Source organism: Uranotaenia lowii, chromosome 3 (assembly GCF_029784155.1).
Source record: "Uranotaenia lowii strain MFRU-FL chromosome 3, ASM2978415v1, whole genome shotgun sequence".
NCBI classification, from domain to species: domain Eukaryota; kingdom Metazoa; phylum Arthropoda; class Insecta; order Diptera; family Culicidae; genus Uranotaenia; species Uranotaenia lowii.
This window is the reverse complement of record NC_073693.1, coordinates 221,262,094-221,286,470: the sequence shown is the minus strand read 5'-3', so window position 1 is coordinate 221,286,470 and position 24,377 is coordinate 221,262,094. Positions and strand designations below refer to the sequence as shown.

General features: G+C 36.9%; 4 protein-coding genes across 5 annotated transcripts; 3 read left to right on the top strand and 1 right to left on the bottom strand.

Moving 5' to 3' along the window:
• Window positions 1–5,408: 5,408 nt before the first annotated feature.
• On the top strand, window positions 5,409–6,800 carry LOC129755452 (SAGA-associated factor 29). Its single transcript, XM_055751957.1, has 2 exons — window positions 5,409–5,638; window positions 5,702–6,800. Exons 1-2 carry the CDS (start codon window positions 5,600–5,602, stop codon window positions 6,536–6,538), a joined length of 876 nt encoding a protein of 291 aa, XP_055607932.1. The 5' UTR covers window positions 5,409–5,599; the 3' UTR covers window positions 6,539–6,800.
• Window positions 6,801–7,804: 1,004 nt separating this feature from the next.
• On the top strand, window positions 7,805–11,552 carry LOC129753755 (uncharacterized). Of its 2 annotated transcripts, none has more exons than XM_055749602.1 (7): window positions 7,805–8,101; window positions 8,207–8,270; window positions 8,476–9,539; window positions 9,599–9,754; window positions 9,811–10,540; window positions 10,596–10,756; window positions 10,816–11,552. In XM_055749602.1, exons 2-7 carry the CDS (start codon window positions 8,256–8,258, stop codon window positions 11,351–11,353), a joined length of 2,664 nt encoding a protein of 887 aa, XP_055605577.1. In that variant the 5' UTR covers window positions 7,805–8,101; window positions 8,207–8,255; the 3' UTR covers window positions 11,354–11,552. The 2 variants fall into 2 exon arrangements, with proteins under 2 accessions (XP_055605577.1, XP_055605578.1); XM_055749603.1 differs by having other exon boundaries at window positions 8,173–8,270.
• Window positions 11,553–12,354: 802 nt separating this feature from the next.
• Window positions 12,355–23,427, top strand: LOC129756655 (mitochondrial thiamine pyrophosphate carrier-like). The gene is made up of 3 exons (XM_055753582.1): window positions 12,355–12,500; window positions 13,669–15,076; window positions 22,597–23,427. Exon 2 carries the CDS (start codon window positions 14,149–14,151, stop codon window positions 15,070–15,072), a length of 924 nt encoding a protein of 307 aa, XP_055609557.1. The 5' UTR covers window positions 12,355–12,500; window positions 13,669–14,148; the 3' UTR covers window positions 15,073–15,076; window positions 22,597–23,427.
• LOC129756656 (calcium and integrin-binding protein 1-like) lies at window positions 23,201–24,270 on the bottom strand. Its single transcript, XM_055753583.1, has 3 exons — window positions 23,961–24,270; window positions 23,625–23,882; window positions 23,201–23,567 (listed from the first exon to the last, which is right to left on the bottom strand). The coding sequence occupies exons 1-3, from the start codon at window positions 24,150–24,152 to the stop codon at window positions 23,457–23,459; spliced, it is 561 nt and encodes a 186-aa protein (XP_055609558.1). The 5' UTR covers window positions 24,153–24,270; the 3' UTR covers window positions 23,201–23,456.
• Window positions 24,271–24,377: the final 107 nt, after the last annotated feature.

Here is a 24,377-nt window from a genome sequence, read left to right as displayed (position 1 = left end):
TTGTGAGAAACCTCTGAACTTTGCTCACGGAGATATTGCAATTAGAAGAACCTCCTACATGGGTCTCCCGCAGGGTTCATGTTTAAGCCCACTTTTGTACAACTTTTACGTAAGTGACATCGACAGTTGTCTCTCTGAAGGCTGCACTTTAAGACAACTTGCAGATGATGGCGTAGTATCTGTAACAGGTAATACTGAGTCACATCTGCACAGACCTTTACAAGATACTTTAAACAGATTGTCATCCTGGGCTTTGGGGATTGGAATCGAGTTCTCTCCAGAGAAAACGGAGTTGGTGGTTTTCTCTAAAAAGCATAGACCAGCTCAACCACAGCTCCAACTTCTTGGCAGGACGATCACTCAATCGAGGTGTTTTAAGTATCTTGGGGTTTGGTTTGATTCCAAATGTACCTGGAGAGCACACATTGAGTATCTGAAAGGAAAATGCCAACAGAGAATCAATTTTCTCCGATCAATCACTGGCACCTGGTGGGGAGCCCATCCAGAAGATCTTTTAAAATTGTATCGAACAACTATCCTCTCAGTTATGGAATATGGTAGCTTCTGTTTCCAGTCGGCTGCCAAAACTCACCTCATAAAACTCGAGCGTATCCAATACCGTTGTCTTCGCATCGCTTTGGGCTGTATGCCCTCTACGCACAACATGAGTCTTGAAGTTTTGGCAGGCATACTCCCTTTGAAAGATCGATTCAATCTACTATCACTTCGGTTCCTCATCAGGTGTGAGGTCATGAACCCATTGGTGATCGTTAATTTTGAAAGGTTACTTGAGCAAAATTTTCATACAAGATTTATGTCTATATACCATGTCCTCATGTCAATGCAGGTAAACCCTTCTTCGTATTCTCCTGCTCGTGTTTGTAGCCCAGACTACGATAATTCTTCTGTCCAGTTTGATTTGTCTATGCAGCAGGAAATTCGTGGAATCCCGGATCCGCATCGTCCACTTCTGATTCCAAGAATTTTCGAAGCTAAATATAGACACGTCGATGCTGATAAAATGTACTTTACTGATGGATCACTTATAGAGGAATCAACAGGATTTGGAGTGTTCAACGAAATATCTAGCGCCTCTTACAGCCTCGAGTCACCATGCTCTGTGTATATAGCAGAGTTAGCAGCAATTCATTGGGCTTTGGACAGTATCGCTTCAAGGCCAGTCGGGCACTACTTTATTGTAACGGATAGTCTGAGTTCTGTTCAAGCAATTCACTCAATAAAACCGGGAAAGCACTCGCCATACTTCTTCGAGAAGATACGGGATAGTTTGAGTGCTTTATCAAAACGTCGCTTTACCATCACCTTTGTTTGGGTTCCCTCCCATTGTTCGATAGAGGGTAATGAGAAGGCAGACTCTCTGGCAAAGGTGGGGGCGATGGAAGGTGACACGTATCAGCGTGAAATCGCCTTCAACGAATTTTACTTTTTAGTTCGAAGAAACTCTCTTGTCAACTGGCAACGCAAATGGGACGAGGATGAGGATGGTCGGTGGCTGCACTCGATTATCCCAAGGGTAAGCCTTAAACCATGGTTTAATAGATTGGACCTGAGTCGGGATTTTATTCGTATATTTTCCCGTCTCATGTCCAATCATTGTTCCTTAGACGCGGTACTCTATCGTTTTGATATTGCTGGCAGCAATTTGTGTAGTTGCGGCCAAGGTTACCACGACATCGAGCATATTGTTTGGTCGTGCAAGGTCCATCTTGTCGCTAGAACGAATTTCATAGACTCCCTTCGGGCCCGAGGAAAACCACCCTATGTTCCAGTGAGAGATGTGCTGGCAGTGATAGACTTGGACTACATGTTTGAAATATATCTTTTCCTTAAAGCTATTGATCTTCGTCTATAATTCTTTTTAATTTCATATTTCCCTATCTATTTTCTTTTCTTTAAAAAAAAGTGAACTAGAAGTAAGCAAACTATTGTAAAAAAAAACAAAAAGAGTTTGGCTCCTTAAAGCCTAAAGGTATGAGCCGTTTCAAATAAAGAATTTACAAAAAAAAAAAAAAAATTATCAAAAACAACAACAAAAACCCACCAAGAGCAACAATTTTTATTTCAGTGGGCGAACAATGTAAATCATCAGATTTTCATGGTTTTACTGTGAAAAACTGGAACATGAATGAACCATGAACTTTATATTTTTGAGCTTCCCAATGTATGGAAAATCGCCAATTTTTTCATGGTCACGCTGCATAACAATACCCCTTTTTCATGGTAATTTTCGTCAAAACGATGAAAATTATGGTCATAAACTATGAACTTCAATGTGTATTCACGGTATCGTGGATCGTAAAAGTCATGGTGTAAACCACCAAATTCATGGTACTGTGATTACAAACTTCATGGTTTTTTCACGGTGCAAGTCTATTCGGGACCTGAGCCTTGAATTTCAGGTATTTATCAAATCCTATCAATCAGAGCTCGCACAGCAAGCAAAATTCACGTAATTTTCATATGTGTTGTAGGTGAGTTCTATTTGAAGGGTATCTGGAAATAACGCAGATAGAATGTGAATAGGGATTCGTTCTGCTACATGCCTTTCACATAAGGGGCTGTTCAATAATTACGTAATCACATAGGGGGGGTGGGGGGGTTTCACATTTGCTTACGATCTCTTACTAGGTGGTTAGGGGGGGTTTCCAAAAATCTTACGTAAGAAATATTACATTAAAAATTCATCACAGCCACAGCCATACGAAACCATATTACTCAGGTTTTATTTTACTCACTACCTATTTGTTGGTAAATTTTGATGTTATGTTATTTACCTTTTAACGTCTTTGAATTAATAAAAATATTGCAGGTTCCATAAAATTTAAAGAGAATCAATTCAACCCCAAAACTCTAAATCACATTATTAAAAAAGATCGTCGCTATGCATTTTTCATCATAACAATCTTTTCAATTGAGAAATTTATAGAAACAACAAGGAAAATGGCACGTTGTGACACCACGATTTGAATCCATCATATTTCGAAAATGACTTCATTCAGAAAAATCTTCAAAAATCAATATGAGGCGCTTTAAATAATGAATTTCTAGACAGTTTTTTTTTAGTGATAGACACTACAAACTCTATATTTTACAAAAGATTTACCACAACAATCCTAAAACTTTATCGCTTACCGCTGAATGAGTCGTTAAACATTTTTGCCCCAATTCTAGTAGTATAGAAAGATATTTTGAAAAAAGATTTTTATGATTTTCATAAACAATTTTTTATGATACATTATGCTAACCTGATCTCTCTTCTTGAAACAGGAATTTAAATTTTATATCGTTTATTCGATTGTGGAAATTCATTTAAAATTATTGTTACCCCAAACATGTCTTAAATGCTGTTTTCTTTAATCTTTTATAGCATTTCATCTGATGTTTTGTATAGATTGTGCTTTTCAAATACAGTTTTTTAATTTTACTTAAAGAATGCTTTGCTTTGAAGTAAATATGTATGTCACATTTTTAATATTTTCAAGCTATTTTTGAAATAAACGTGTCAATTTTGAATGCCATACCTGTTAAAGTGTCAAAAATAAAACCTAAAAAAAGTGTCAATTTCTCAAAGAATAAAAAACGTAAGATCTTACCAGGGGGGGAGGGGGGTTTTGAAAAATCTTACTTTGTCTTACCACCCGAATAGAATTGTACAATGAAAAAACCATGAATTCCATATTCACAAACCATAAATTTAATGGTTTACACAATGCTTATTATCGTCCACTATACCGTGAATGCACATTGGAATTCATAGTTTCCGACCATACATTTCACTGTTTTGGCGAAAATAACCATGAAAAAGGGGTATTGTTATGCAGCGTGACCATGAAAAAAATGGCGATTTCCCATACATTCGGAAACTCAAAAATATGAAGTTCATTGTCATAACAGCTTCCACTTTTTCATAATAAAACCATGAAAATACGTTTATTTCCATTTTTCTAACGAAGCTGGAAATCTAGGTTTTTCTATGGTGTGTAAATATAGTTCTAACCGTGAAATTTCATGGTTTTTAATGATCAATTGGAATAGTTTGCTCAAGTTATCACTCTTTTCAAGGAATTTTATTCACGATAAGTCGTGCATTTAATAAACTAGGCTTACATTTATTACAAAGCACGATCAATCATGAACAATATTCCTTAAAAAGAGTAATAACTTAAGCAAACTGATTAATTAAAATTGAATTATTGCAAAATCCCTTGTTAAAAAAATAAAACAAAATTCAAAATAATATACAACATACTTATTTGCATATGTATTGAAGTTGTAAGGAAATCACTATAATTTTAAAAACTTTTTCTAAAAAATTTCACAATTTTCCGCTATTTTTTTACACTTTGATTAATACCTGCACCACGATCGGAACCCGTTCTATGTGTTATCAGCACAGCTCCAACCTGCCGCAAGTACTGCGTGTTCTTTTCCTTGGTGGACCGGAAGCCACTTTTCATGCAGCCTGCATATGCGACAGCAAACCCAGTAGAACCGGATCCTTCGCGAGATTGTCCTTCCTTCACGTAGATGGGCGGATACAGCAAATTTTTGGCGGCTCGTTTTCCTCTGCTGGCTCCGCCAATCGTCCTCCCGGGAATTTTGTTAAAGCCGTGGATCAGCATCTAGAGGAAGAAAATATGTTTAAAAAATACAATTCGAAAAAACGTTATCAGTTTAAAACACTACTCACCATCTAAAATATTCTGTCCGAAATCATGAAAGTTGACCGCAAAAATTGTTTGCAAAAATGGCGCGCACAAACACGAATCTCTACACGATGATTTGAAAGTGTGTAAAAAAAGCAAAAATTTACCATGTTCTTTTTGGTTTGGATTTACATTTTACCATGAAGTACATTGTAACAATCATTATCACAAGAAAATTATGGTGATACTGTCCTTCTGTCATTTTCGTAAACTATGAAATATTTTGAATTAACAATGTTTTTCACGGTGACTTTAAAAATAATGGTGGTTTCAAAATTAAACGCAGTCGAAAAATATTTAGATAATACGATGAAATTAAGTGTTAAATTGAAATTCATTGTTCGGTTATTTTAATACCATGGTCTTTGCTATTCGGGCAGGGGGGGAGGGAGGGTTGATAATTTCCAAAATCATGCTTACGTAATTAGTGAACGGCCCCTAAGTTTTGTTAAATCAGAACTACGTTAACGTCTCATCTTTTTTAATTAATACAGAAATTGAGTAATAATTATCTGTGGTAAAAATCCCAATGATTCAGTAAATACCTAAATGAAAATAAAATAAAGTTGCGAATTTTTTGAAAGAGAAAAAAAAACCAACATTGAGTTTAATAAGCTCGAGTGTAAGCTTCGCAGCGTTGGTTTAATTTTAACATTTTTAAAGTAATTTTATATCATTCTGTACAAAAAGAAAACAAACCCTCTGGCTGGACTCCATATATAGATGCGCTCATTGCAGCGATTTTAAAATTTAATTTGCGAAGCCAGATTATTCAAGCTTCTACTTGGAATTGATTCATTTAAATATAGAAGTTGTTGTAAACCATAGAGTGACATTTTGATTATTGCATTTTAGGTATCTATTTCTCCACAATGCCACTTACGGCTGAACAAGCGACACTTCAAGTGCAGGTAAATCGAACATTTTTTGTTGAATATTTCGAAGTAAACATCCTGGATATCGATTATTTACAGGACCGCCTTCGTGCGCTCAAGTCTCTCATAGTCGAAATAGACAATGAGCGGAAACGTAACGAACCCAACATAACCAACATGATACGGTTGACGAAGATGTCCAACGATGATAAATCCTCCACCCTCAATCATAAATTGAAAACGCTCTACAAAGTAGGATTACAGGATGCCGTTCAGGAGGAAAATCTTATACGTCAGGCGCTAGCCAAGATACAAGAAATTCGAAATATACGCAACGAAAGGCGTATTCAAGCTAGAAATGCTGGAAACAAGGAAACAATTCGTAGAGGTGCGCTCATGAAAATGCTTCAGATTTCTGCACAAACGCTACCATTATTTGTCAGTAAGCCAGGCGAAAAGATTCCTCCGCTCTGCGGTTGTATTCCTGCTGATAATAATTATGTTGCCAAACCTGGGGATATGGTGGCAGCATTAGTGAAAGGGCTGGAAGACGAGGAAAATTGGATTTTGGCTGAAGTTGTTCAGTTTATTTCGTCGGCCAGCAAGTATGAAGTGGATGATATCGACGAAGAGCAAAAAGATCGACACATTTTGAGCAAACGGCGTATCGTGCCACTGCCTCTGATGAGGGCCAACCCAGAAACCGATGGACAAGCCTTGTTTATTAAAGGTACCACGGTAATGGCGCTATATCCCCAAACTACTTGCTTCTACAAGGCAGTTATTAACGGACTACCGCAAACAGCTAACGAAGAATACGAAGTTCTTTTCGAGGATCCGTCGTACGCGGACGGATATTCTCCGCCGTTGTTCGTAGCCCAACGTTACGTGATTGCCATCAAGCAAAACAAGAAAGTTGGAGGAAGTTCCTCCTGACAGTTGTATCAGCAAACTGCCCTGAACAATTCTGCCGGATGCGGCTTAGCAAGTACTTCTTCTGCTTCGAGTATTCTTACCATGAACAACCATTCGACTGTTACCACTTGTGACAAAACAGCATCTGCAATGGGTTTACTGAATTGCAAGGAAGATCAATTTGTTGAGCCATTTTTGATGGATGATTGATCAGGAATATTTCTACGTTCTCACATAATCTTTCGAACGATGTAATAATAATAAATATTGAATAATATCTTAATTCGTTTTGCAACCACTTTTTAAAGAGAATATAGCCTTAACTATTTTATTTTTCAAAATACGCTAAAATGTTCAGCGAATATTGATATTTAATTTCGCATGGAAAAGGGCATACGAAACTACTCGCTCGTTAATCGGACACTTTTTAATCAGACACGCTTGGAAATCGGACGTTTTGGGAGCTAAGTCCAATACCAATTTTACTCAAAAATCGGACGTTTTGTTTAAATAATTCCAAAAATTCAAGTCTTCTTAAAATATTTCATTAGTTGGACGTTTTTTTTGTTCATTAATCGATAGATTTTTGTGCTCAGTTAGGTTATCAGGCAATACTGTGGTTTCCATAAATTTGTTATCAAATATTTCCATCCAACCTCATCCATTATCAAATATTTGTAGCTCTTAAAACTCATTCTATTATGTTTTCCACAATATTTTTTACTCAACTTTTATTAATATAATATCATCAACTAATTGTGACGAAAAAAAGAATATTTAAAGCCAAAATTTTGACCAAAATAATATTTATATGTTAAGGGACCTTCGGTAATCTTACGCAACCTTCCTTCCAAACATCGTCCGATTAACGAACGAGTTTTGTATTTGATCCAATTTTTTAATTAACGAGCGAGTACTGTTACCAATCACCAATTGCTTTAATTTGGTGCAAGACAATTAGTGCTTTTCAAAATCAATAAAGTTTTATTGGAAATCACTGAATAAGAAAGTACATTTGGAACCTTCGCACTGGTCGGTAGATTGATGAGAGAAATTTGACGTTTGGACGATTTTTTTCTTTTTTTTTCAGTCTTCCTGCCCCGCAGTTCGAAATAACAGGTAACCTCATCCGCCATATTGGTTGTACTACACACAATGATAAGAAGGAACGTTTACACATTAAATGTGTAGGTCTAGTTTTCACAATGTGTGCATTTCAAAAATGTGTGAAATAGGCTTCATTTTCTAAGCGTGTAGCTTTTAACTTTGAAATGTTTCATGCCAACAAAAAAAAACAGCAACGGAGCGGAGCGGCTCGAATGGTAAAACTGCTGCGTCGGAAGCTGGTTCGAAACGAAATATCAAGTGAAAATTTAGTTTATTCTGAATACGTTCGGCATTATTTTATACTTTCGAAACGTGCAATTGGGCTTGTTGCCAAAAGTGGACACATAATGGAACCGATGCTTTAGCAAATACCTTCAAATCAACGAATGGTTTCAACTGGTTAAGTGTCACCAAGAAAAAGAAAAAAGGGAGCGAAATTTTGGGTCAGCAGAGGTTTACAACTACGAAGAAAAAGAGGTAAGGTTGAGATTGCATTTTTTCTAATTCCGACCAAATTAATAAATGAACTGATTAATTTGTGAAACTAGGTCCACCATTGCATGAACATTCATTACTTTGCAGGTCACCGGTATTCGTTCCCAAGAAAAGAAAGAATAGTTATAAGAGGTACATGGTAGAAATGTCGGTAAGTTTAAAAATTAAAAAAAATGGATACGTTCATCTGTTAACTATTGATAAACCTTGCGACACCGTACATCCTTAACTGTACAAAAACTTCTCTCCTTGAGTTCATCCAATATTGCATACCCTTTTTTATGATTTGAAGACATTTTTTTATGATTTGTATCCTTGCAATTGATTGGTTAAATATGCGGGTTTATTCATTGCAGAATCCAAATAGTCAACCTTGCGATGCAACTAATCATTCGTCTAATGAAAGTGTCAGTCATCGAACTGTACAGCAAAATGGGCCACATGTGTTAGACGCTAATTACATAGAACATAAAATTAAGAATCTATTGAATGAAGACCACCAGGATGAAAAAATCCATTCAAACCGTTCAGATAAAACAGATGAAATTCATACATCTAAGCATGTTGTCTTGAGTGGTATTTTAGCAACTGAGGATAGTTGTAATGCAGTCGATCATAAGATAACTCTGGCTGAAACGCGTTCCATCCCAGACAAAGTATCTCAGCAAGATCTTTCCTTTAACGGGAAGATTAACAGTTTGAGAGTTTCAGATGCGAATACCAGCTCTGCAACGCAGCTGACCGGAAATTCAGCGACTAAAACCACGAATGTAAAAGTTTGCCTGGAGAAACTAAATGAATCTTTTGAACTATTGACGAAGGAAGACAATTCACTAATGCATTACAATAACGAAAAGTCTCCGGATTTGTTTGCTGACGAAGATGATGATAAAAGCGAAAGTCTTGCCGAAATGCCAAAATCCGACGAAGAAGATGAACGTGATAATGAAAAACTAAAAAGCAGTGCAGCATTCAGCAGTTGCGTGAATGATCCGGTTGGTAGAGTAGAGCAATCAATCTTAAGACGTTTACAGGCATCGTTATCGGGTATTTTACCACCACCCTCTGTAACTCATATGCATATTGATGCCAATCGTATGCTCAATCTGTATAGAGAAAATGAAGCTACATTTTTCTATCGAAATTCAAATACAAACGAAATATCGGCAAGACAGACTAGCGAAGCCGGTGGATACCTTAACAAGCCCACTCATTCAGAAGCTGAACTACGCGACATCAATTGGCCTCAATTGCTCAAAATACGAGCTCATGGGCTTCACTACAATCGGTCCACGGTTACAGAGAAGATTGAACTACTAGGCTTGAAATACGTGGATCGATACATCGGTGCTGAAACGAGCACTACCTTTAGCGCCAATCGTTCACCTAGCAGCACAAGAAAGCGTAACCTACGTTTAAAGTATGTTTGAAGTTTTGTAAGTCTTATCAATTTTTTACCTAATTATCAATTCGTTGTAGGATGTTGAGCCAATCTCCAGGGAGTCGTCTGAGTCATCTCGCACGTCGTCGAGCAGTGTTCTCCTCTGCCAATTTAATCAACAGTTCTTCGCTCGGTTCATCTTCAGCATCAAGTTCAGGCCGTTTGTGCAATAGACAAATTTTGCTAGATCCCAAGTAAAAACTCGTGCGTTATTTAAAAAATAGGAATAAACTATTCATTTATCTTGCAGGAAATCAGATAATCGACGCAAAAATAAGGGTAGAACTCCTAAACGGCGTACTCCTGGTCGCCGAAAAACACCAAAAAGAAAAACTCCTGGTTCATCTGCGAAAAAGCGTACACTGAGTCTTCCAGTTGCTAAACCAACAACCACTAATAGGGAAACGTCGAAACGGGCACTTTTTCAAAGCCCACCTAGCGATGCCTCAAAAGCTGCAATGTCAGCTATAAACGACCTCGTAGCAAAAGGAAGCAGTGTTGCAGCAAGCAAAGTGCAGAAGTCTAAACGTGCCTTATTTTCCCCTCCGAAACGAGCCCATCGCTTCTCTTCGGTTTCTAATGGACAGTCGGACTTATCCGTGAAAGAGTCTCTGATGTCTTCGAACCGATACGGATCTACTAATAATATAGATAATCTGAGGGACGACACAGACACGACACTTCCCACATCTTCGAGTGGGAAGCGGAGACGGCCAACCGATGACGACGATGAGCTTAGGTTACAGCAGCGGTCTGAAAAACTTCCCCGTTTAGATTCGGTCAACGAAGAAGATCTAACTCCTCGTTCGCTGAAACTAGCTCGTAGTCAAAGCTTCTGCATCGGATCTCAGAATATGAATACAAAATCTGCATCGGAAAAAAGTTTCTGTGGTAGATCTTTGTTCAGGGCCAACTCGGAAGTTACATTCCCTGATTCTGTAAGTCGTCCAATCACTGTTCTCACCGAGAACCATAAGAAGGTAAATATGCTTCAAATATTTGTTGCGAAAATTAATAATTGATTTCTGGTTGCAGAAACTACTCTGGGCAGTGTCACAAGCTTTGCAGAGCAAACAGATCACAGTAAAACACGAACAGTTCAAACAGCATGCCTCAAATCTGGCACGCATTGTAAAACGTTTATTTTTAGAATTCAACGATCAGACTATTAGTAGTACCAGTGAAAAAATGCTGAGGTTAGAATAAATAATGTGATTTTTTTGATTCGAGTTGATAATATAAAATTTTTCTTTAGGTTGGCGAATAAGCACGTTTACGATGTGATACAGGGCCGTAACGTTGACGACATTTATCTTAAAGAAAAAACTCGCATCATGAACGCTAAGAACCTTACTAAGCTACAAGGCTACATCGCACCGGAGGAGTATGAGCAGCGGAAACAATTTTTGCAGCGAAGCTCTTCTACATCGCATTTAATTTTGGACAATTCGCACGACTCGTCTATGTGCGCATCTACAAGCCAACTAGGTCAACTTAGCCAAAGCTCGATTTTCTCGCAAAGTCTTGAATCGATCAACCAGTTGTCGCAGTCCTCTCTCCGTAAGAGTCAATTAACTGGAGGTGTTGAAGCGACAGCTCTACGTGAAAACATCGATAGCGAACAGCGACAAAAATCTGCTCAAAAACAGGTATCTTTCTCCGGTAAGGATCAGAAAAATGTAAGTCCCTATGCTGATCAAAAGCCAGGCTCGCAGAAGAAAGCTAAACTGCTGGTTGGCGGTGCTCTCACTTCAAGCATTCTCAAGGCTAAAAGGCAAATATCCTTCGAATGATCGAATGGTGAAAGCGAAATTGTACAGATTATTGTCATGGGCATTATCGAATTTTAAGTGATGGGTAATCTTTTTCCGCGCTGGTGAATTACGCATTTCAATCGTGGAAATCCAACTTATTCAGTTGAAATTTATAGATCCAAAGAAATGCATCTGGTTGGATTCTACCGCTTGTAAATATCATATTTAAACTTAATAGTGAAAATAAAGAAATATTAATTTATTTAAGCAAAAGAAATTTTCTAATATCTGAAAGAAAAAATAAAAAGTACAACTGCTTCGGGAAATATCTTTTCCTAAAAGATATCGATCTCCGTCTATAATTTTTTTATTTTCATATTTCCCTTTCTATCTTCCTTTTTCTCCCGATTTAAAGTGTTAAACTAAGAAGAAAATTGTAAAAAACAAAAAAAACAATTTGGCTGTTTAGATGAAGAATTACACGACATAAAAAAAACTGCAAAATATGTGACTTCCTCACTAGGTAAGTTGAAGCCAGTGTGGAATAAGGATACATATATAATACATAATGTAACTCCCGTAACTCCTGTATCTTTCTCCTATACCTGCATTAAACACTTTAAACTTTATTATCATCAACCCACTTCGATCACTTCTATTAGTGTGGAACAATTTAGCTGTCCAGTATTATTAGAAATTCTTCCATGATAGGCCATACATACCTACACGTAAAGTATTTGAATGTTGCTATTTGGATTTGAGTAAAGTATTTGGATTTGATGATGTTGAAATACACGTACACCACTTCACTATAATACCCATAATACCTACAACATAATTTAAATACTGTAGACTTTTCAAATAACAACAAACAATATGCAGTTTACGCAAAATTTAAAGCGTCAATGAATTCTTGAAACGTAGCATATTAAATATTAAATTTATAATAAAAATATTCCGGACATGTAAAACTTACATCAGCGAACTAGGAAATGATCATTTCGCTCAGTGTAAGCAATCGAATAAAAAGTATATACCTACTCTACTGCCCAACGAACAGCGGAGAGCTGCAGTGACACACATTACATATGTTTGGCTATTTGCAATGCAACGCATCCTCTATGTGCTAGCCCAGGAAGAATAGTTTAGAAGTGTTTTACCACGAATCATGGAATGAAGTACTCAGGTAATATTTTTTATCCTTTCCTAAGATAAAATAAGTTAACAAAAGTAAGTACCATCAAGACGCCATTCACCGCCCAGTTAAGCGGTTTTTCAACTTCAAACATGTGTAATAAAAAAACGACGGCAGATTTTTATTCGCTTTCTTTTCCAATACATCCCAAAACTGCTTTACTTTAAATAAAAAATTTAGTGAAATGCGAAAAATTTACGCTTTTCAAAATAATTAACTAAACTTTGGGGTGTTCAACTGGCCCTATTACCGCCCACTCGACTTTTTCGGGTATCGATAATGTTTTCTCAAGGAAAAACTGTCTAAACAACACGGAAACTGTTCTTTTTAGTATTTTCCATACAACGAGCTGTCAAAACCATATTTTGGCTCTTTAGAGAATACATTTTGTGAAATTTTTTCCGCAAATTTAGTATAAATTTTAACTGACAAAATTATGATTCCCGGCATACAACCTCAAGTAACCGGTTACTTTCAGCGATAAAACATCATTTTCTAACATAATCAAACTAAATGCTTCTTACAATTTACACATTTGACACAATACATGCGTTAAAAACAAAGAAATTGTGCGTGACCGGTCATTAGGAACCCACACTTTTTTTATACACCAATTACCGCCCATCACTAAACGCTTCAAAAACAACAACTATTGAAAAAATCGAAAATTTTTTGATGCAAATCTATTCTACGAAAATAAAACTATCGTTTCAAGACGATTTTAGGTACAATAGGTACTATCTAGTAAACAAAAACCCTTTTTGCGCTAGGAGTACAGTAATGCTTAGTTCGCTAACAGGCGTCGAATTCAATAATTTGACCGGGAACGAAAAACCAAATATTTTATTTCTGGCTATAGTTAGCATAATTAAGTGATGTTTTTTCAGTGAAATGGTCGAACAATGATGCCGACACAGAACACAGGTCTTATATTTGGAGAAAACATCCCAGTTTTTTCAAAATACACACAAAAGGGTGATTTTGGGCGGTAAATGGTGACTGGGCGGTGAATGGCGTCTTGATGGTATGTAAAACAACAAATGTGGTTTACACTTAGTACCTATTCAAGTTTTGTTTACAATAATTTCGGGTGGGATGAAAATGTGGACAATATATAAGAATCTCACGAATTCTCTCATTTTTTGCTTATCCATTTCAGCTTCTAATGATAGGGAGAGCAAAACGAGCATATGACGACAGCAGCCACCACGGTTTATTTTTTCGGTACCATACACTGTTCAGTCTAAACTTCGTTACAATACCGATGTGCGATGTATAGTTACGAGTGCTGGTAAAAATAGGAAACAATCCAATGAATCCTCATGTATCGACATCAACAAAAGGCAGGAACATAGTATCCGATAGAAGCGTGGATCTTTGGCATTGGCGATGTGCAAACAATATACTCTCTTTGGATATGAGGTTTAGTTTTGTTCCCGTAGTTCATATCGCCTGCAGTACAACCTCGAATATAAATTAGGGAAAAACTAATGCCGAAAATTGTGATATAACACCTGTCGTCGAAGAGAAAATAGTCAAAAACGAATGAAAACAAAATTGGAGTGGCCTTCGCTTGTGTAATCCAGCATCGTGAGGATTCAAGAGAAATATCATTAAATCAGTCAGCGGGTTAAGCAAGATGAATCGCGATAAAGATGATAAGTCTTCCAATACAGGCATTGCTGGTGGGTTAGCTGGGTGCATCACCCGCTTCATATGCCAGCCGTTAGATGTACTAAAAATTCGCTTCCAGCTGCAAGTCGAGCCTTTGCGGGAGGATCATATGACCTCCAAATATCGCACAATTCTACAATCGACAAGATTGGTTTATAAAGAAGAGGGCCTTGCAGCTTTCTGGAAGGGTCACAACCCTGCCCAGGTTCTGTCGATTATATATGGCGTGTCGCAATTTTCCTCCTACGAACATGGCAACCAACTGCTGAGGAAAATCGAAACCTTTGAGGAACACCACAACGTTAGAAATTTCATTTGCGGCGCTCTTAGCGGCACTGTTGCCACTTTGATTACACTACCATTAGATGTCGTTAGAACGCGACTGATATCGCAGGATCCTCACCGAGGGTATAAAAACTCGGTCCAAGGACTCCGCATGATTTTCAGACAAGAAGGCTTCAAGGGTCTCTATCGTGGGGTTACTCCAAGCGTTCTTCAGATTGCTCCGTTGACTGGGGGTCAATTTATGTTTTACAACATTTTTGGAAGTATGTTCAGACAGTATTCAAATATTGGTGTGAACGAAACGTTACCAGCGATCGAACTGTTCATTTGCGGTGGATTGGCGGGACTGTGCACAAAATTGCTGGTTTATCCGCTAGACTTGGCCAAAAAGAGAATGCAGATACAGGGATTCGCCAAAAGCCGACAAACATTCGGTCGCCACTTTGTGTGTAAAAGCATGTTCAATTGCATGTACATAATTGTCAAACAGGAAGGATTCGTCGGACTGTATAAGGGCCTATACCCTGCACTGCTGAAAGCCTGCTTCATGTCAGCTTTTTATTTTGCTATCTACGACGAGATGGTGTGGATCCTGAATCACTGATAAGGTATGTCATGCTTCAACCTTAACATTAAACAATCTTTTAGGTCGGAAAAAATATCTAAATTTTCCTAAAAACTCAGAAAAGGGGAATACCTAGATAAAGTGTAAAGCATTCCATTAAAATTCGGTAAATTAATTAAATTTCCATTTAAGATAATTAAAAAACAAACTACCTAATGGGAATTTCGTCACTTTTCTTATTTCATACATTTGCAAATTTATCTACAATACAATTTATCTACAATTCCTCCGAATATTTCTCGAGAGCAACCCTACACAATCTTGTTCCCTTTCCTCACGTAAAGTTTAATAATACTAATAGTTGAGTCGCCGCGACGATTACTAGAACTACAAAAGTGAAATGAATACTCGGAACAAAAAAAACTTTGCGTTAAATGCTTAATTTAGTTTCCGATTAGGGTCATATAGACTCGGACTACTATTTTGGCTGTATATTCAAAACTACTGAACCGATTTTCATAAATTATACCATTTTGGAATCGTCTACATGTTTACTATCTGTTTATTTATTTATTTTTTTTTTTAATACAAGTAGTTTTATTAGGGCATTTAACTCATAAAGTTTTTTTTTTTGCCGAGTATTCATTTCACTTTTGTGTGGTGTTAGTAAGAGGGGGGCCGTAATCGTCGCGGCTACTCAACTGTTAATTAATTTAACTAGAGGGAAGGAAAACTATCTGTTTATGTGAATGGAAAAAAATATTTTTTTTGTTGCTGTGTGGTGGCAGCAAACAGTTGCTGTGTGGTGGCGGCTTATAGAATACTACCACTGGGATACTGGTCCACGTCGTAAAAGGCGACTTATCCAGTACTTCCCATATGCGTTAGTCATTCTTCAAATGCGACTATCACATTGGGAGGGGGGAGCCTTGGCTTGTTTCCAAGCCAAGTTTCTTCAGGGAGGATTCACCAATTGTGCTTATTGCTATAAATGTGCATGCACGAGTTGTATTCTCCTAAATTTTGTAAACACCCGCTTCAAGGTGGTTCTGTGCCTGCGGGCCCCAAAGTGGGGGTAGGAGGGTGTTTAATAATCCTATCTTAAGCAGAACGTTGTTAAGGTCTGCACTATAGCCAGGCACTGGTGCAAAGGGCCGTATTTTTCCTGGCAACTCGTGGGATTCAGATTATACACACGATTTTAAAATTTTCATCCTGTATGGGATACCCCGCTTCATGCGTCGATATGAAGGTGCAGAGGTTCTTGTGTGTGATGGAAATATGTGTGGAATTCTTTGATAGAAATGCTTTCTATTAAGGTTGCACAGATAAATCTGCAGCACAAAAGAACCGCTACACTGAACTTATGTCGTTTAATCCTTAATGGAACTGCATCAATCGCCTTGGTCCAAGAACCATATTTCCGAAATGGAACTTTTTATTTAGGGAATTTGCTCAAACCAAACTTTACTGTGTTCAGTGTAACTGGAATGACTAATGCCCGAATAATGCCTCGTGCATGTATATTGATAAACAATTCTTTAAATGCAACACTTATACCCAATCTAACAACAAGAGATATTTGCGTCGTTCAGGTTTCGCTGCCTGATAGAAAATACGTCTACTGTTCAGCATACTCGCCATATGAACAATCATCCCCTACGGATGATTTAAAAAATGTCATTTCATTCTGTGAATCACAAAATATACCTCTTTTAATAGGCTGTGATGCCAATGCTCATCATTTTGTATGGGGTAGCTCAGATATCAATCTGAGAGGCTTAAATTTAATGGAATATTTAAGCAGCACTGATTTAGAAATTCTAAATGTAGGAAATAAACCAACTTTTGTTAGGTGTGACAGAGAAGAGGTGATTGACATCACACTTTGTTCTAGAACAATTTCTCAGGAAATTTCAAATTGGCATGTGCCAAACGAAGAATCGATTTCTGACCACAGGTTTATCTATTTTGAACACTCAGGTGAGTTTTTAGAAACAATTACATTCAGAAACCCAAGAACAACTAATTGGGACCTATATTTGGAGCATATTGCTATTAAATTTCATGGATATACACCTGAAATTACTACTTCTTCTGAGTTGGATGAAGTGGTTGCAAAAACCACCGAAATTATTTTAAATTCTTATGAAGAAGCGTGTCCATTACGAACGTTGAAATTCAACAAAAACAGTACACCATGGTGGAACTCAAATCTCAGTAAATTACGAAAAAACTGCAGACGCTCTTGGAACCGAAGGCGCACGGAAGGTTTTGATGCTTTCAAGTTGGCTCGCAGAGCTTACCGGAAAGCAACACGAGCTGCCGAACGCTCAAGTTGGCAGAACTACTGCACAAACATTTCAAGCTTGCACGAAGCAAGTAGGTTAAATAAAGTCTTAGCCAAATCAAAAGATTATCAGGTTTCATACCTTAAAACCCTTAGTGGTGATTATACATCAAACGACGAAGAAACATTAAGTTGTCTATTCAATACTCACTTTCCAGGATGTGTTGATCAAGATTCATCGATAGAGCCTGAGTTCTTTTCTGGAAGTCTAGATTCCTTGCATTTTGCTCGGAAAATAGTTACTACAGAATCGATCAAATGGGCAATCGATGGTTTTGCTCAATACAAATCTCCTGGAAGTGACGGTTTATTTCCAGTTTTGCTTCAAAAAGGTTTCGATCATTTCAAACACATATTAAGAAAAATAATGATAAGCAGTTTTGCTCATGGATATATTCCTAAACTTTGGCGGCAGATAGCCGTGAAATTCATCCCTAAAGGGGGACGATCATCATACGACGAAGCCAAAAGCTTCCGTCCTATTAGTCTAAGTTCATTTCTATTAAAAGCACTCGAACGTTTAATTGATCATCATATCAGGCAAGAATGCCTTGTCCAACATCCGCTTAATGCGACACAACATGCATACCAAACAGGAAAATCAACATTAACTCTTCTGCACAACGTAGTACATAACATTGAAAATAGTTTTTCACAGAAAGAATCATGTCTAGGAGCATTTCTAGACATAGAAGGATCATTTGATAATGTCTCGTTTACATCAATAATGGATGCGGCACTACTTCATGGAGTGCCTAGTGTTATAACTAACTGGATAAGCGCAATGCTAAGTAACAGGAATCTTCATTCGTCTTTAAGACAGGCTTCAATAACAAAAGTTAGCACACGTGGATGCCCACAGGGAGGTGTACTATCACCTCTTTTGTGGAACCTAGTTGCAGACGGCTTGTTGAGAAAACTCAATGACCGTGGAATACCAACCTATGGATTCGCAGATGATTATCTTCTGCTGGTAAGAGGTTTGTGCATAAGCACATTATTTGATATAATGCAACAAGCTCTGCGCTCTGTTGAACGATGGTGTTCTCATGTAGAACTTTCAGTTAATCCTCTAAAAACTAATATTGTTTTATTTACTAAAAAACGTATCACCCGCGGGATGCGCCCTCTGCTGTTTTATGGTTCCGAAATCACCGTGTCTAATCAAATTTGGGTGTCATCAAATATAATAATAGTAGGAATATTCCTCACTCCCCAGAAACTTGAAGGACACATGAAACGCGCCTCCATGTGAGGAAAGTTCTTACGAACATGAACAAATGCTATCGAGAAGACCTAAGTTGCCTTAGACAAAATTCGAAAGCTTCTGGCGAAAACTGTTAAGCTGATTATCACCGAAACTTTGTGTACCGATCTGACAATTATACTAAATACAACACAAGTATATCTACTTTTTTTTTTTCATAATGTCTTTCATGATAAGTAAGTTGACTTCGTTAATTTATCTTATACTCAAAATATGATTTTGATTTATCGGTTCAACATGTTTTGGAGTTTTCAAAAAATCAGATGTGCCTAAAAGAAAGGTATTAAAAAGTGCTAATTCTACACGAAGAATTTTTTCCTTTACCAATTTATTCATTTTTAGAGAAATGCTGATTTCCATTTACCAAACGTGCTCCAGATAATAATAATAATAATGATGATGTTGTCATCAATAAATCTCAAATCATATTGTAGAGTAGATTTTAAGATCAATTTACTTAGTAAATTGTTGCCTTCTTATGATTTCTTTTATGAAATATCCAGTATTGTCCAAAAAGTGAAATTTCCATCAATGATTATTCAAATTCAAATGGTATTGGAATCTCAAATTGTAGATTTATTAGCATACTCCGTCAGTCGGAACCTTTTTTCCATTCGGCAGAAAACAACACAAATTGAGAACCATAGCAACATACTTTGCTACACGAAGAAAATTTGGAGTAGGCTGAAATTCCTATGTTGAAAATAAAACATAAACAAAATTTTCTGCGTGGTCATAGAAATGCAAGTTCAAACACGAACTTTTGTAGTTGAGACACAAACCCACGGTTGATGGAAAGAATGTTCAGAGTTTCCTCAGTACCTCAATGAAGTGACGGTATCTTTGCCTCAATGCTTGAAATTTCCTTTTAGTAAGAACTTTCTCCAGGAGGTGGTGCTGATATACATGTCCTTGCTGAAGTATATGAAGCATGCTGAGAGTTACCAATGTTGATTATAATATGTTTGGTGTCATTCTTGACTCCAAATTAAACTGGTCTGATCACATCGAATTCAGAATCAAAAAAGCATGCATGGCCTTCGGACAATGCCGACGTGCAATCGGAAAAAACTGGGGACTCAAACCCAAACATATTCACTGGATTTATTCCACAATAGTAAGACCAATTCTGGCCTATGGGTGTCTAGTGTGGTGGCAGAAAGGAGAAGTTGCAACAGTTCGGACTAAACTAAATCACCTTCAAAGAATGTGTCTTTTGGGGATGTCCGGATCGTTCACTACAACTCCTACTGCAGCACTAGAGGCTCTGTTTTCTATCAAACCTCTACACTTGTTCCTAAAGCAGGAAGCCTTCTCGTGTGCTTTTCGTCTACAGGCAGTTGGTCTCTGGCTGTCAGGAAATATCGAAAGATCATCGAGTCATACAAATGTGTGGCCTGAATTAGTTAGATTAAACAAGTTTAATCTAGCGCCAAACGATTTAACACTCTCGAGTAGTTTTCCCTACATGGGGTTTAAAGTCAAATTTCCTTCTCCTCAAGAATGGTTATCAGGTTTCGTAGAGGACCAAATGTCCTCTCATATTGTATTCTATACTGACGGTTCATTATCAAACGGCCGTGCAGGTGCAGGAATTTACTGTCACGAGTTGAACATAGAATATGCTCAACCTCTAGGAAAATATTGTACAGTCTTTCAGGCTGAGCTATATGCTATTATGTATGGAGTGCAAATTGCACTTCAAAAGAAGATTATGTTCAGAACAATTTATTTCTGTTCAGATAGCCAAGCAGCTATCAAATCACTCAGTGCTTCCAGTTCTAGATCAAAACTGGTAATCGCATGCCGGAAAGCAATCGAAGAACTTGCTGAAGGCAATGGATTAAACCTTCTATGGGTACCCGGACATAAGGGAATTTTTGGAAACGAATGCGCCGACGAACTCGCTAGAGCTGGGTCGGAAAAGGAATTTTACGGACCAGAGCCGGCTGTCCCAATATCACCATGTTGGTTCAGAAACCAAATTCAAACTTGGTCCTCTAACCAGCATGAACGATACTGGGAAGAGTTGGACACTTGTCGTCAAACTAAATTATTTTTAGAAAAACCATCTCCAATCATATCGAGTTACTTATTAACTTTAAATAAATCTCATTGCAGCATCTTGATCAGAGCACTCTCCGGTCATTGTAAACTTAACTATCACATGCACAACATTCAGCGTGCTGAATCTCCAGTATGTGGTAGTTGTGAATCAGATGTGGAAGATCCCTTCCATCTTATATGTAACTGTCCCTCATTTGCCAGACTACGTTTTCGTACTCTGGGATCTTACGCTTTAAGCGAATCTGAGTTTAAGAAATTAAACTTAAAAAACATTCTATCATTCCTTACCGAATGTAGAAAAGAGCTTTAATGCTAATAATCCCTAGTGGAAAGGCTTTATGCCATCTTAAATAGATTGAATTTATTTCTTCCTTTTAAAGGTTTTTCAGGTTTCTCAGGTAAATGATGAAATCTTGGATAAAAAAAAGGCTAGGCACAATTTTCCCGTATGTTTGGATAACGTGCCGCTATTAAGCCTACCCCCATTCTGATACCTGATACCTGAAGAGGGGGGCCGTAATCGTCGCGGTTACTCAACTGTTAATTAATTTAACTAGAGGGAAGGAAAACTATCTGTTTATGTGAATGGAAAAAAATATTTTTTTTGTTGATGTCTAAAAATTGAGCCAAAAGACAAATTGGTCAACACAAGATGGCGTTTTGGAACGAAGATCGTGATCATCCCGGTCCGTATAATGAAATTTCACTTTATCAGCTAAATATTGGCTAAATTGAATATTAAATTAAAGTAATAAAAGTTTTTGGTCATGTCATGTCGATGTCATGTCGTGAATGAAAACATAAGAAAAAAAATCATTGATTTTCTTTTTGTAAACCATTGTTTTTTTACTACCTTATTATATTGATAAAATCTCCATCCAACATCCTTCAACCCTTTCCACCCCCTAGTTTTAAATTTAAATTAAAAAAAATGAAAACGCATGGAAACTACAAGAATTTTAGTTTTTTCGTGATATTTTATCACATCAAAAACATATAACGAGAGATTTCAGAAAATCGCTTAGCTGTATTTTAACATGAACTGGATTAAATGTGCAGATTTCAAATTCTTGAGTTAATTGAAGTGTCGAATTTTATTTCTTAAAATATTATTTAAAAAATAAATTTAATATTGAAGAGTAATTGTGCTCAGGGTAACAAAAAGTGTAAAGTAAAAGTCAATATATCGCAGATTTGCTCCTCAATATACGGAAATTCTTTGATTTAATACTAGAATTGGCCACCTATCAGTCTCTTCATTGTTAATTCATCACTATCGGTTTCAAATAAATGTAATTGATTAGAACAGTAATTTTTTGCATAAAAAAAATCCTCATAAAAATATAGCTATAGAAACATTAAAAGTTTTTTTACGAACTTTTCAAATAACCAGCAGTGGTCTTCAACACTAAACAACTGCAACACTGTATAAGCTAAATTGAAAAAAAAGATAAAAACAATTAGGCGCTACTCACGTGTTTTTCTCCTGTATAGGCATGTTATTAGTGATACGTTCGCAACGGACAATTTGCTGTTTCCGATTACCGTCATCGTTAGATTGACGCATGTCCGCCAGGACAACGAAGTTTCTCGACAGCACAGCTTTTCCACCTCAGGTTAATCACCGTCAGTAAGTCGTTCATCGTGATTGTATCCAAATTCTGATACATTTTAGTTTTTCTATTTGCCACCATTTGCAAAATACCTACCAATTCGGATACCTAATTAGCGTTTTTGTGTTTTCCTGTAAAGTGTAAATAGAAAGAATTGGTTGTACTATAAAGAAGGGACAATCAAATATTGAATGGTGTTTTTCTTTTGTCTTGTGGTACCTACATTGAAAAATAATAATTTTTCTACTTTTCTCGTTTTTTTTCAGAGGTTTATCATCTTCCAAAGATATTATTCTGGGATGAATATGATTCATCACTGAAGACGAAATATTCCTATTCACGTGCAAAATTAACAGCATCAACTACCTAAAAGTAGCTTTGTAAGTATAACGACAACCACAAGTTTAAGGATCGGTATTGAGCTTCTGAAGCTAAACCTCATGCGGGAAATAACCAAGCTAAATAAGCAGTCGTCAATTAGGAGAACAATTTCGTTACAAGTAGAACTGCAAATATTAAGCCAACTTAGAAAGTAGCTGGTCCTTATCCGGTAAAGTTTTACAATAAGTTTCGATAACCCAAAGCACAACAAAGCTACACTTGGTACACACAGATTTACAAAACGAAGAACAGCAGTATCAATAATTGTAAAGAAAAACGATAACAACTTAATTAGTATTTTTCTCTTCCGGGTAGCCTTAATTCAACGGCCTTCCCTGGCCGAATAGCTCAGGGGCGACATTCAAGTTTATACTCTTAATACCACAAATGCTCTCAGTTATTATTTGATGTTCAGTTTGTACTTAAATATGGCATAATCAAGCCAGTTTCCGTTTAGTTGAAAGCCACCTATCCCCTGGAATCATGTTTAATTTTCGACGAATTACCTAACTGTGTATCATTTTTTTTTTTTTTTCATTTACAATTTAACAGGACTTTTTTTACCTAACTTATTCAAATAAGCAGTTCAAACAAAAATTATCAATATCGAAAGAAAAAGTGACTGAAGAGTGAGCACTACATGTAGCTAGTTTTAAAGATTAAATGTGTGCTTGAAACGTATTGTGTTGACAATAAAATGCGAAGATAAAAACGAATTTATTACCATGTTATATTATGTCTTATATCACGGCCGAAAAGAAAAAGAATGACGGAATTCTGGTATTTTGGATAGAACATGCACAAATTCGAATACTCCTAGACTATTGTTTTTCTGAAGATCCATTTCTTCTAGTATCTGAAACAGAGAAGGACGTTAGTACAAATTCTACTAAAGCCATCATAACAATTTTACCACTTCGGAAACCGTATTCTTAATCTCGATTGATAGCTGATCCTTTGAGGTAAGTCGATCGCATATCATGATCACATCTTCCTTCGTTATTAGATTATCGTTATCGAAGTCGAACACCCGAAATGCCCAAGTAGCTTTCACATGATGGGGACAGTTGTCGGACATCACACTGAATAAATCCAACACATCTTCGAACGAATACTTAGTATCACGCTGGGATGAAAATACTTCAAACAGCCTATCACGAAACGGATTGTACTGAAGAATGAATTGAAAATAATTTTCTTCGAATAAGGTGTTGCTTTTGCTTTTCTTGCTAAAACTGTTTAAATTTACCTTCAATTGAGGAAACACTTCCATCACTTTCTGACATGGGAATCTTCTTTGCAAATCCTGTTGTATATCTTCACCCGGGGCTAGATTGACGAATTTATCCAAAATAAGCATTATTTCCCACTTGGACAAAAAGGTTAGTTCACTATATTCATTCAACTGTTCCGAACTCAAAATACTTTTCCCTGCACCCATGTTTCGTCACCTTCAAATCAAAGCGAATGAAATCAATAATAAATTAAGCCAACGAAGTGCTAGGGGAGTGTCAGCTCTTTGACGACTAAACATTGATGGCAAGAAATAAGAAACTAAATTGATTACCGACGACGAAAAATCAATTGACGACCACTCTATTTGGATTGAAGCGTTTCAAGTGTCGAGTAGAGCTGACAACAATGGATTTGGGATATAGAATGAAAC

Coding starts and splice junctions, on each gene's coding strand:
- LOC129755452 (XM_055751957.1), top strand. CDS start 5,600: ATGCCACTTACGGCTGAACAAGCGACACTTCAAGTGCAG. Junction 5,639..5,701: donor AAGCGACACTTCAAGTGCAG/GTAAATCGAACA, acceptor GATTATTTACAG/GACCGCCTTCGTGCGCTCAA.
- LOC129753755 (XM_055749602.1), top strand. Junction 9,540..9,598: donor AAGCGTAACCTACGTTTAAA/GTATGTTTGAAG, acceptor AATTCGTTGTAG/GATGTTGAGCCAATCTCCAG. Junction 10,757..10,815: donor ACCAGTGAAAAAATGCTGAG/GTTAGAATAAAT, acceptor ATTTTTCTTTAG/GTTGGCGAATAAGCACGTTT.
- LOC129756655 (XM_055753582.1), top strand. CDS start 14,149: ATGAATCGCGATAAAGATGATAAGTCTTCCAATACAGGCATTGCTGGT.
- LOC129756656 (XM_055753583.1), bottom strand. CDS start 24,152: ATGGGTGCAGGGAAAAGTATTTTGAGTTCGGAACAGTTGAATGAATAT. Junction 23,883..23,960: donor AAGTGTTTCCTCAATTGAAG/GTAAATTTAAAC, acceptor TTCATTCTTCAG/TACAATCCGTTTCGTGATAG. Junction 23,568..23,624: donor AGAATACGGTTTCCGAAGTG/GTAAAATTGTTA, acceptor TCTCTGTTTCAG/ATACTAGAAGAAATGGATCT.